This window comes from Xiphophorus hellerii, chromosome 2, assembly GCF_003331165.1.
Source record: "Xiphophorus hellerii strain 12219 chromosome 2, Xiphophorus_hellerii-4.1, whole genome shotgun sequence".
NCBI lineage: Eukaryota > Metazoa > Chordata > Actinopteri > Cyprinodontiformes > Poeciliidae > Xiphophorus > Xiphophorus hellerii.
In genome coordinates this window covers 4747565-4758217 of record NC_045673.1, presented here as the reverse complement: position 1 = coordinate 4758217, position 10653 = coordinate 4747565, and the positions used below count along the sequence as shown (strand labels likewise).

General features: G+C 37.7%; 1 protein-coding gene across 2 annotated transcripts; it reads left to right on the top strand.

The window, feature by feature from the left end:
• Positions 1-325: 325 nt before the first annotated feature.
• Positions 326-10211, top strand: sh3gl3b (SH3-domain GRB2-like 3b). Of its 2 annotated transcripts, XM_032581083.1 has the most exons (10): positions 326-865; positions 2161-2229; positions 3221-3293; positions 4171-4314; positions 5043-5176; positions 5299-5457; positions 6369-6472; positions 7116-7240; positions 7721-7774; positions 7962-10211. In XM_032581083.1, exons 1-10 carry the CDS (start codon positions 821-823, stop codon positions 8171-8173), a joined length of 1119 nt encoding a protein of 372 aa, XP_032436974.1. In that variant the 5' UTR covers positions 326-820; the 3' UTR covers positions 8174-10211. The 2 variants fall into 2 exon arrangements, with proteins under 2 accessions (XP_032436974.1, XP_032436981.1); XM_032581090.1 differs by lacking the exon at positions 326-865 and having other exon boundaries at positions 3157-3293.
• The last annotated feature ends 442 nt before the right edge of the window (positions 10212-10653 follow it).

Genomic DNA, 10653 nt, shown 5'->3' with positions numbered 1-10653 from the left:
AATATTTCAATAAAATGCGAACTTTATCAAACTTTATTGACAGACCTCTGATAAACAAATTAAAAACAACACAACATAAATACCATAATAAAAAATAATAACATAATTAAGGATATAAAAGTAATTCTATGTTATTATAAGAAGTATAATATTACTATGTAATATCTAATTCAGTACAGTTTTTTGCTGATTTTAATAACTTTATTTGGACTGAAAGACAAAAAAAAACAAGTGAGAAAAAGTTGTAAAATATTATGTTTTATTATATTATTTTGAATCCTACTATGTCATAGGTTATTTTATATAATTTCATTATATTATATGATGTTATCTCATTTTTCATGCACAAGGACAGGAAATTGAAAATCAAACTAATCACACCTACTGTGCTTTATAAAATACATAAATTATGTAGTTGTTTTAAGCTGATTTATGAAATAATTGAAGTTTAATAGAAGATCAGCAAGATAAATTATTGGAAAGATTGGCTAACTTTAAATGAAAAGCAAGTAAACAGATTTGACACAGAAAAAATAATAAATATGAAACATCTGGCAAACTTCAAACTACAGCATACAAAATGAAATTAAATAGACTGTTACAAGCTGCAGAACTTTTTCTGTCCACTTCTTCGTGGTAGGAAGTGTTAAACGGAGTTGTTTCCGGTCCAAATTTCCGGTCCTGACCTCGTTGTGGTTGCGGAGGTGTGGGCAGGTCCCTGCAGAAACTCCCTGCGGGGGGATAAAGCATCGTAGACGGGCTGAAGGCTGTCCGGACCCCGGCGGTAGCAGCAGCAGGTCCGCCGCTTGGAGCCGTCAAGATGTCCGTCTCCGGAATGAAGAAGCAGTTCCACAAAGCCAGCCAGGTAAGAGCCGAACCGAGCCGAACAGAACCAGGTTAAAACGAGTGGAGATTCAAGATGTAGGCCGTCGTGTTTCGAGGCTCCACTGCGACACAGGGCCTGGTACCGATCTCCCCAGGAAAGATGCAGGATGAGGGTCCGCCTTGTTTATGTTTATTAAGGTTTTTATTCCCGGTACATCAGAGTATGATGCAGGCTGCACTTTGCACTTTGTTAGGGTTGTAATTATAGGTTAAACATTAATTATCAGAAAGAGATTATGCGTTTATCCGCTCCAAAAGGTGGAGGGAAAGATTATTTTAAGCTCTGATTTTGATTTAACAAGGCCATGCAAACTTTTCCTGTGAACTTTGTCACTAAAATATCACAATCTGACTACAAGTAAAAAAAAATTCTCCTGAGCTTCAATGTCACAGTGGCTCTTGTAAGTTGCAGATTTACTCCTGAAATAAATAAGATATTAAAAACTTAAAAGTTTTCCAAATTCTAACAAAAAATGTGAACAAAAGTCTGAGATAAACACTTTAATGGGCACTCTGTTTATACTTCTTCCTCTTCTTTTCTTAATTTATCCTTCAATGCTTCAAATAAGTAAGTCATGCTTGTTTCTGGTGACAAAGTTGCCTTTTGTCACCAATTCTGTCCATAACCTTTGTGGACAAATTTTCTTGATGCAGCTGAGGTGTTGAGTGTTGCGGTGCAGCGATTTATCGGCCAGCCGATTTATTGGCGCAGCTTTTCTTAATTTTGGAAGATCGGTGATACTTCCATGTGAAGTTGATCTTTTCTACCTCTAAAAATCAGCCGCTCTCCTCTTCTGCTCTGCAGTGGGAGAGGTTTGACTGACAGACAGGTCATGTCTGCACGTTTGCAGTTAACAACAGTCACCCCCACTGTTACCAACTCAGCGATTTTCTTGCTATATTTAACAACATTTCAGACAAAAAAATTGGCATTGGCCAGTCAGCCTTTTTAAAGATCGTTAATCGACGCTCGACAAGAAAACTGTAGCCCTATGTAGCCCTAGTTGAAGGAATGTGGTTCTGTTGGCTTCATCAGACTGCCATTTCCAGTTTATCTGGATCAGTTCAAAGCTGAGTGATCAAACGCTTTACAATGCAGTAGTTCATACAGTTTGTGTCAAGCTGGAGCAGTTATCAATCTAAATTTGAGAAGATTTTCCATCTTTCGGGACTTTCAGAGAATGAAAGTTTCAGGAATTTAGTTTTTGATTGATTTCTGAAAACTGACTAGTTTTCTGGAGCTCTGATGTGTTTTAACCTGATTTCTGTTGGCAGCTTTTGAACGAGCGCCTGATGGGAGCTGAGGGAACCAGACTGGATGAAGATTTCCTGAAGATGGAGAAGGTGAATGTTTGAGTTTGTCTTTATTGAGCAAAGTGTAATAAAATAATTAAAAAAAATATATACAAAGAAAATAAATTTAGCACAAAAGCAAACAAAAGAACAGCAGTAAAGTATATTTACATGGTCATGTTACACGAACCATTAACCCTGAAAGCCTTCACTGTAAAAACACACGTCTTACTAATCTTATTCTTTGTGTAGCTCCTAGTGTAAATATCTTAGTATACATGAAATAATACAAAACTAGCTTTCAAGTAACTTTTCAGCAAGATATAGGAGATCTTATTTTACGCCAGTAATTTCTTAATATTGATTAAAAAGTACTGGGTCAACTAGAAGGGCTGCACAGTGGCGCAGTTGGTAGAGCTGTTGCCTTGCAGCAAGAAGGTCCTGGGTTCGATTCCCAGCCTGGGGTCTTTCTGCATGGAGTTTGCATGTTCTCTTTGTGCATGCGTGGGTTCTCTCTGGGTACTCTGGCTTCCTCCCACAATCCAAAAACATAACTTTTAGGTTAATTGGTCTCTCTAAATTCTCCTTGGGTGTGAGTGTGTGTGTGCATGGTTGTTTGTTCTGTCTGTTTCTGTGTTGCCCTGCGACAGGCTGGCGACCTGTCCAAGGTGAGCCCGCCTCTCGCCCGGAACGTAGCTGGAGAGGCACCAGCACCCCTCCTGACCATCCATGTACAGAAAATGAATGGATGGGTCAACTGGCAGACATTTTTTCCATATTATAGGTGAATCTGCCAGTGGAACTAGTACCGTTTTTAAAATCAATTGACTAATTGATCTAAAACAAGCTCATATCTTAATATCTCATATCTCCTAAAAAGTTAGTTTTAAGTTAGTTTTTTTCTTATTTCAAGTTTACCAAGATATTTGCAATGGAAACTAGACCAAAAATGCGTGGTGTAATTTGGTGTTTTTGCAGTGTACCTCAGAGATTGAAGATAAAAACCCGATTGAACTTCTTCCCTCTGTGTGTTTTTCATCAGACTGTCGCAGTGATGAATGTTCTTCTGGGTGAGCTGATGTCCAGAACCACAGAGCTACTCCAGCCAAACCCAGGTACCAGATGATTTAACTCACAGTCCAACCAACATCTGAACCAAAACAGAACCTGTAACACATTTTTACATAATTACATGAATAATGGAGATGCACCAATATGAAAAATCTTAGCCAATATCAGTATTTCATATTGATATTATGACTAATTAGTGATACCTACTGATATTCAATTGATATTTTATATATTTTTCTATCCTTTCAAAGTGGAGAAAAATCACCCATTTCTTCTCCTACACTGTCCAAACACATCATCAATAAATACCAATGTTGATGCATAAATGTTGTGCATCCCTAATTAAAAAGACAAAGTTCTGCTTATTACAGATTCTGACAGAAATTAGCTTAAAAAAAGTTAATATTTGGAAGGTTGTGAGGTGTAGACATGAGGAATAAATTTCATAATTTCAATATGAAAGCCAAGCTGAATAATGATTTCGGTCCAAGTCTCTATGCATGAAAAGCAGAAAATCTCCAAATTAGCACCAAAAATGTGTGAGAAAAAAGTTTATTATTGAAGGATCAGAAGAAATTTGGATGTTTCTCCATAGATCAGAATATTACTAATTATACTTCAGATTTGAAGGAATATGGAGGAATTTAATGGAGAAATGTAACTACATTGCATGACATTTACAAAGCCACATACAGAAATATAATTCTTGGGAAAATATTCCCATTTGAAATAATAAGCTTCTTCAGGATGTCACTTATTTAAAAAAGTGGGATTTATATCGCTAAAATGCACAATAAAGCCCACCCTTATCCTCAGTGGCAAAACTTCTTTTTCTTGAAAGTCTTGCGGTCAGAAATGAAATTGATGAGACAAATTAAAATGAATAAAAATGTAAATTGAAATGTGTCTTTGTGTCTGCAGCCTACAGAGCTAAACTGAGCATGCTCAGCACAGTGTCCAGGATCCGAGGACAGGCGCGGACGGTGGGATACCCGCAGACGGAGGGAATGCTGGGGAAGTGCATGTTGTTCTACGGCCAGGAGCTCGGACCGGCTTCTGAATTTGGTACACACAAATTAAAATAAATTTAAACAAATTAATGAGCACATGTGGATAGAGTACCTAAAAATTGTACTCAAGTAAGGGTAGCACTACTTCAACATATATGAAGTAGTGGTTAAGTAAAAGTAAAAGGTAACCATCCAAGAAATTACTCAAGAGTAAAAAAGTATTTGGTAAAAAGTCTACTCAAGTACTAAGTAATTGATCAAATTATCAATCATTTAATATTTAAAAATTACATCATCAGACGGACCAAAACATAAAGTTCAGTGGAAATTTTGGTATTTTAAGGACCAAAATGACATTTTCTCTGGCCTAATTTATTTTATTTTTTTTTATTACTTATATATATAAATGTTTCCAAATCAGTTTCTTTCAATACAAAAACTGAAAATGAAACTTTTACAAAAACTGCAGGTGTGTGTCTATGTCTGATTAATTTTTGGTTAAAACATGTTTTTTTTTATTCAGTGGGTAAAAAGTTAGAAATTTTACTCAAGTAAGAGTAGAGATACTTCATAATAAAATTACTGAAGTAAAGGTAAAAAGTACAGCTTAGTAGAAATATTCCTAAAAGTAAATATTTTCAAAAAAGTTACACAGGTTAATGTAACTAGTTAGTACCAAACTCTGTTAATGGGGCACCTGCAGATTTGTTGTGTGTGAACTCTGCTAGTCCTGACTCTCCTGCTGTTTTTCTGCGGTTGTCCTCTTCCTCGCCTCCTGATCAGGCGGCGCTCTGACGGATGTGGGCGGAGCTCTGCAGAAGGTCGGCCAGGCCAAAGACGTTCTGGACGTCGGCATCAAGCGGACGTTCATTGACCCTCTGCAGGGGCTGCAGCAGTCAGAAATGAAGCAGATCAAGGTGAGCCGCCACTAAATCCCACCTCGAATCTTTTTTCGAACTGAATTATATGAACTCATTTGTTATTGGTGCTAGAATCTAGACCAGCAGGAGGTCTGAAGCTTGTTTGATTGGTTCCTCAGTACCAGCTAAAGAAGGTGAACGGCCAACGGCTCGATTTTGACTATAAGAAGAGACGAAGAGGAAAAGTGTCAACGGAAAGTGTTCGGCTGGCGTGGGATAAGTTTATGACGTCCAAAGAGTTGGCAGAGAAGAGCATGTTTGTCCTGCTGGACAGTGATGTGAGTTGGAAACCAGATGTTTATTCTTTTACTATTTCTGTTTCATTTTGTTCAACCTGTACTGTAGGAAACCGTAAGACAAGTCTAAAGAAAGTTTGGGACTAATTACCAAAAAAAAAAAAATCTTCATGACCTGGTTTCCGGAAAGACAAACCAGGTCTTTTCTGCACTTTAAATCCCCCAAAATGTCCAGCCATTTTGATTCTTCTCTAATTTTCAAAATAAAATTTAAAAAAGGTTTTATCGAGTAGGAATTTGAAACGCTCCAATCCTTCATGAAAATTTATTTTCACCAATTTTTTATTTATTTTTTCTCCGAAGAGTTTTTGCGGCGCTACTGGCGCGTATTTTTTGCGACAGTAGGCAGACAGGAAAGAGGGCGAGGAGAGAACATGCGGCAAAGGTCGCCGGGACTGGGAGTCGAACCCACAACGTCCGCGTCGAGGACTAAGGCCTCCAAACCCTGCGCCACCACAGCACGCCCCATTTTCACCAATTGTAACCACATTATAAGCTCTTAAAGCCTTAGTCAATTCAATTTAGACAAAAAAGATCATGCAGAAGGATTCAGTCAGTTACAATAATATAAATAATAATAATAACAATAATAGTAATAATGGGTTTTATTTATAATGCCATTTATATCTTTAGATCTCAAAGGGCAACAAAATAAAATTAATTTAAATAAATAAAATAATCATTAGTTGCATTTCTTCACATGTGCTCCAATTATTGAAAACATTGAGAATGTCCCAAATGTCCACATCAAACTAGGAAAGAAAATCAGTTTGTCTGTCTGATTAGCAGAGATGACTCAAAGGAGAAAATCCTTAGAAATGATGAGTTGGACTTGATTCATGCATGGAGTCAGGAAGCGGTGCTACCGATCCGCTCTGGTGTTTCTCCTGCAGGTGGATCTGATCCGCCCGCTGGCTGCTCTGATCGCCTCCCTGCTCGATTTCCACCGCAACGCCCAACGCATGTTGCTGGACCTGCAAAGCGACCTGCAGGCCAGGTGAGTTTGGCTTCATGTAGGAATGCACTGGTCCACATTTTTCACTTGCAATACCGATATCTGAGGTTTGGTATCAGTTGATACCGATGTGATTGAGAGAAACAGTGACTTCAAACATTTCTTTTTTAAAAAAAACCAGACATAAATGTACTGAATAACAACAGACTTAAAAACACAAATAACTTCACAAGTTTGGTCAAACGTGTAAAAACAAATCAACTTTAATTTGTTCAGTCAGAGCAATTGGGAGTAAACCAGCCAATGTAAAATAAATAATAAAAGAAACTGAAACAGACAAAAACAACAAGTTGGCTACTTTGGTCAAACATGTAAAAATAAACTGCTACAAACTTTCTTTCAAATGGTTGAGAAAGTGTAATTACAAATTTTAAATATAGTGTAAGAGAAATCATGAAGCATGATCTGCCCTTATGGATTGGATACATCGTCACCAATGCCAATCTAGAATTGTTTTCATTTTCGTTTCCGATACAGATATTGATATTGGATCGATGCGTTTCTATAGTAGTGAGACAAAACCAAATGTTTATTGATATCCTCTTCCACGTTTAATTATCAGAACCATCAGAATTAAAGTGTTAAATCTGTCTCCACATAACCTTTGACCTCTCCCTTACATCAGGTTGACTGCTGCCAGTAACAAACCAGCGCTCCACTTCAGATCCGAGAAGATTCCTGTCGGAGCCGACCCCAGCAGTACTGTCGGGTTTTACCACCAGCTGTCAGCTGCGGCTCCTCGGTCCTCAGGTCTGTTCCAGATACTTCCTCCATGTTGAACCTTTTTAAAGGTGTTTAGAGGTCAACTTTCTGAACCTGAACAAAAACAAAACATCAATTACTCAGGTTCTGGTTCAGGTTCTGGAACAACATCATCAATAATTTCACTGAGCTGTTTGATCCAGAATGACACAAATTCTGGGGGAATTACAAAGCACTCTTTGGTTACCTAGCAACTCACTCATTCTTTGGTTACCTAGCAACTCACTCATTCTTTGGTTACCTAGCAACAACCTGTTGAGTAACTGGCGCAGCAGCAGTTAAATGTTTTGCCACAAATAAAAAAACAATGGTGTGGAGTGAATAACAACTGAAGGTCGCAGTTTTATAGGACTTAGGTGAGCTATAAAATCATTCTATGTGCTTGGAAAACGCATAATACTGGCCTTTAAGGCTGATCTGCAAATGTCTTGTAAAACTTACTTTTGTTTTCATCTAATCTGGTCTCAGGAGAAGAGAGCTCGGCGATAACATCCAGCCCAGACAGCTTCATCTCCAACTTTGGTGAGAAAACATCTTCTGGCTGTTTTAGCAGAGACCAGTTACCCCAGTGAGATTCCAGCGTCTTCCACTCATCTTATTTTTTTGTCTAAGAAGTTTCAGAGTTTTCAACCTGAGTCCAGCATCAGCGATCAAAACATCTGAAGTTTAACTGCATTTTTCTCTCTTTTTCCCTCTGATTTCCTCTCAGCTGACTGTAAGCTGCTCCTGAATCAGCCGTGTTGCCGGGCGATTTTCTCCTTCACGTCAAAACGCGACGACGAGCTGGACTTCAGCGAGGGAGAGGTCATCATCCTCACCGGCCAGGTTGACGGCGACTGGTACGAGGGAACGCTCGGGGAGCGATCCGGGCTTCTACCCATCAGCTACGTGGAGGTGCTGGTGCCTCTACCGTTACCGTGACAACGTCTCATCGAACTCTGGAGCTGGATGTCGGGTCCGACTTCTGATAATATGCAAGTTCTGACGCTTCTGTTTGCACTTTTCTATAAGTGAATCAGTTATAAAGAGAAACAGGGTCGACGGGTGCCTTCAGGAGAATCCTTCTCACTGCGTTTTTGTTCTTTTTTTTTATAAATCTTAGTTTATGAAAACACAAAGAAAAAAAAGCTTCACATAGTCTGTTGAGTTCCCACTGAACCTGACTTAATGCTCAGCTTTTGGTCTTCAGAGGTACAACTTCTACAAGTACCAAGGTTTTATCTCTTACACTGAAAACACTCTTCTTCTTACCAAATATTGTTTGATCTAGTTTCTAGTGCAAATATCCTAGTACACTTGAAATAAGACAACCCACAAGTAACTTTTTACCAAGATATAGGAGCTTATTTTAAATAAATGTTGATGAAAGAGTACTAGTTCCACTGGCAGATTATTCAACTTATAACAAGTTTTTAATTGAAAAAAATGCCAGTGGAACAAGTTCTTTTTCATCTATATTGTTACTTGCAAGTGTACTAAGATTTTCGAGCTAGAAACTTGACAAAAAAATACTTGGTAAGTATAGTTTGGCCTACAGTGGGTCAAAAGTAGCTCAAACAAAAAAAAAAAACGATCAAAAAAGTGAGCAAAAATTTAGAAACTATGTGTGAAACACTTAGTTCACCACAGGATCCATCAGCTGGTAGAGCCACATCCAGCAGGAAAAGCTTTCAGCAGGATTTTTTTTTACTTTCCTGTACTTCTTTGAAGGTCTCATCACAGCATTTCAATCAAGTTGAGGTCTGGGCTTTGAGTAGGCCAGACCTACACATTGATGCTGTCTTAGATTTGCTGCTGTGTTTGAAGTTATTTCCATGTTGATGACCAAACTTCAGTTGTTGGACAGGTGGCTTCACACACCTTTGTATACGGAGGAGTTAATGGTTGCCTTGGTAACTGCAAGGTGGCCAGATCCTGGTCCTTATGATGAATTTGGTGGGTTTTCCACTTCTTAAAAGATGGGCAGCTTTTTGTTTTGATCAATCTTTCTCCATGTAGAATGATTGACTTTAATCTGTAAATAATCTGTAGATGACCTCGTAACTCTTTCATGGGCAGCAGCAGTTGTTTCTCTAAAATCATGCTGATGTCTTTCTGTCTTGGTACTGTATTAAAACGCACCCATGAGGTTCATAGCAAAGAAACTGCCAACAGTCTTTCTTTTAGTACTTACACTGATGGCTACCGGTAAATCAGTACATCTGATGGCTTTATTTTTCCTTCTGAAAACTCAAAGCAGCAAGAGTGGGGCTCTTTCAAGGAGAGCTCAGGGAAATCCTGATAGAATTAGACCAACAGTAAAGCCTAAATGGAGGAAGCAGTTGGACAAAACCAACTAAAGAATGGTTTGTAAAGTAAATAAATCAACTTTTGCTCTTAGGAAGTCGAATCACTGAAAAATCCCAATGAGCCCTTCAAACATAACTCTTATTGGTCCATTTTGTGTTATTTGCATGTATTTTTCCAAAAAATCAAACAAACAATGTTTAATGAGTTCTGTTTTTCTTGTATTTTCTCTCTGTTTTATACTTAGACTCCATTGCTGTCACATTATCTAGATGAATTGCTACGCTTTTTTTGTTTAATTTGTGTGACTTCCAATAAGGTGTTATAAAGGTAAAAGCACACATTACAAGAACAATGCATGAGGTTTAAAAACTGTTGAGTTCTGCAGAGGCCAAAATCAGGGAAATATGTGGTTTGGTTTATTGTAAAGGAAACTAAATCTCAGATCTGTTCAATTATTTTATTTTCATTTAAACACTGAATAAGGTCCAAATGATCACTTTGAGCCAGAAACTGTAAATCATGCAATAATCCTGAGTATAGTCGCTGAAATGTTGGACTTTCCCTTTAATAGAAAGCTACTGAATGTATGTTGGCTAATATAATAAGCAGTATTGTTGTGTACATGTTTTGTAGATTTATTTTACACTAAATAAATGAGATCACATGACTATCGGATTATTGTGGTGCATTTTTATTCATATGTTTTTTGTACTTTGAAAGAGTTCCTCATAAATCTAAACAGTAAACTGTTAGAAATTGATAAGGAAAATAGGACAATGGTTGTAGCCAAACTACAATCATTATTACCATTTAAGCAGAAAAACAAGGTACTTTCTGGATAAAAAATGACATACAGTTTGCCACTTGCACAGGAACATCAAGGTATATGTGCACTGGAATCATTGTAATACTATAGCATTCCCTGATACTAACAAACCTGCCTAATTATTTTATAAATGCCAAACAAGTAAGTGAAAGCCCCTCAAATCATCTAATTTACATTCTGGCTTTGCAGTATTAAGGGTTTTGCATATTTCATGGGAGAAGGGATCAAACTGAAGGACTGCCTAATTGATAAAAAGGGTTATTTTTTATGTGAAGTCCTGTAAGAA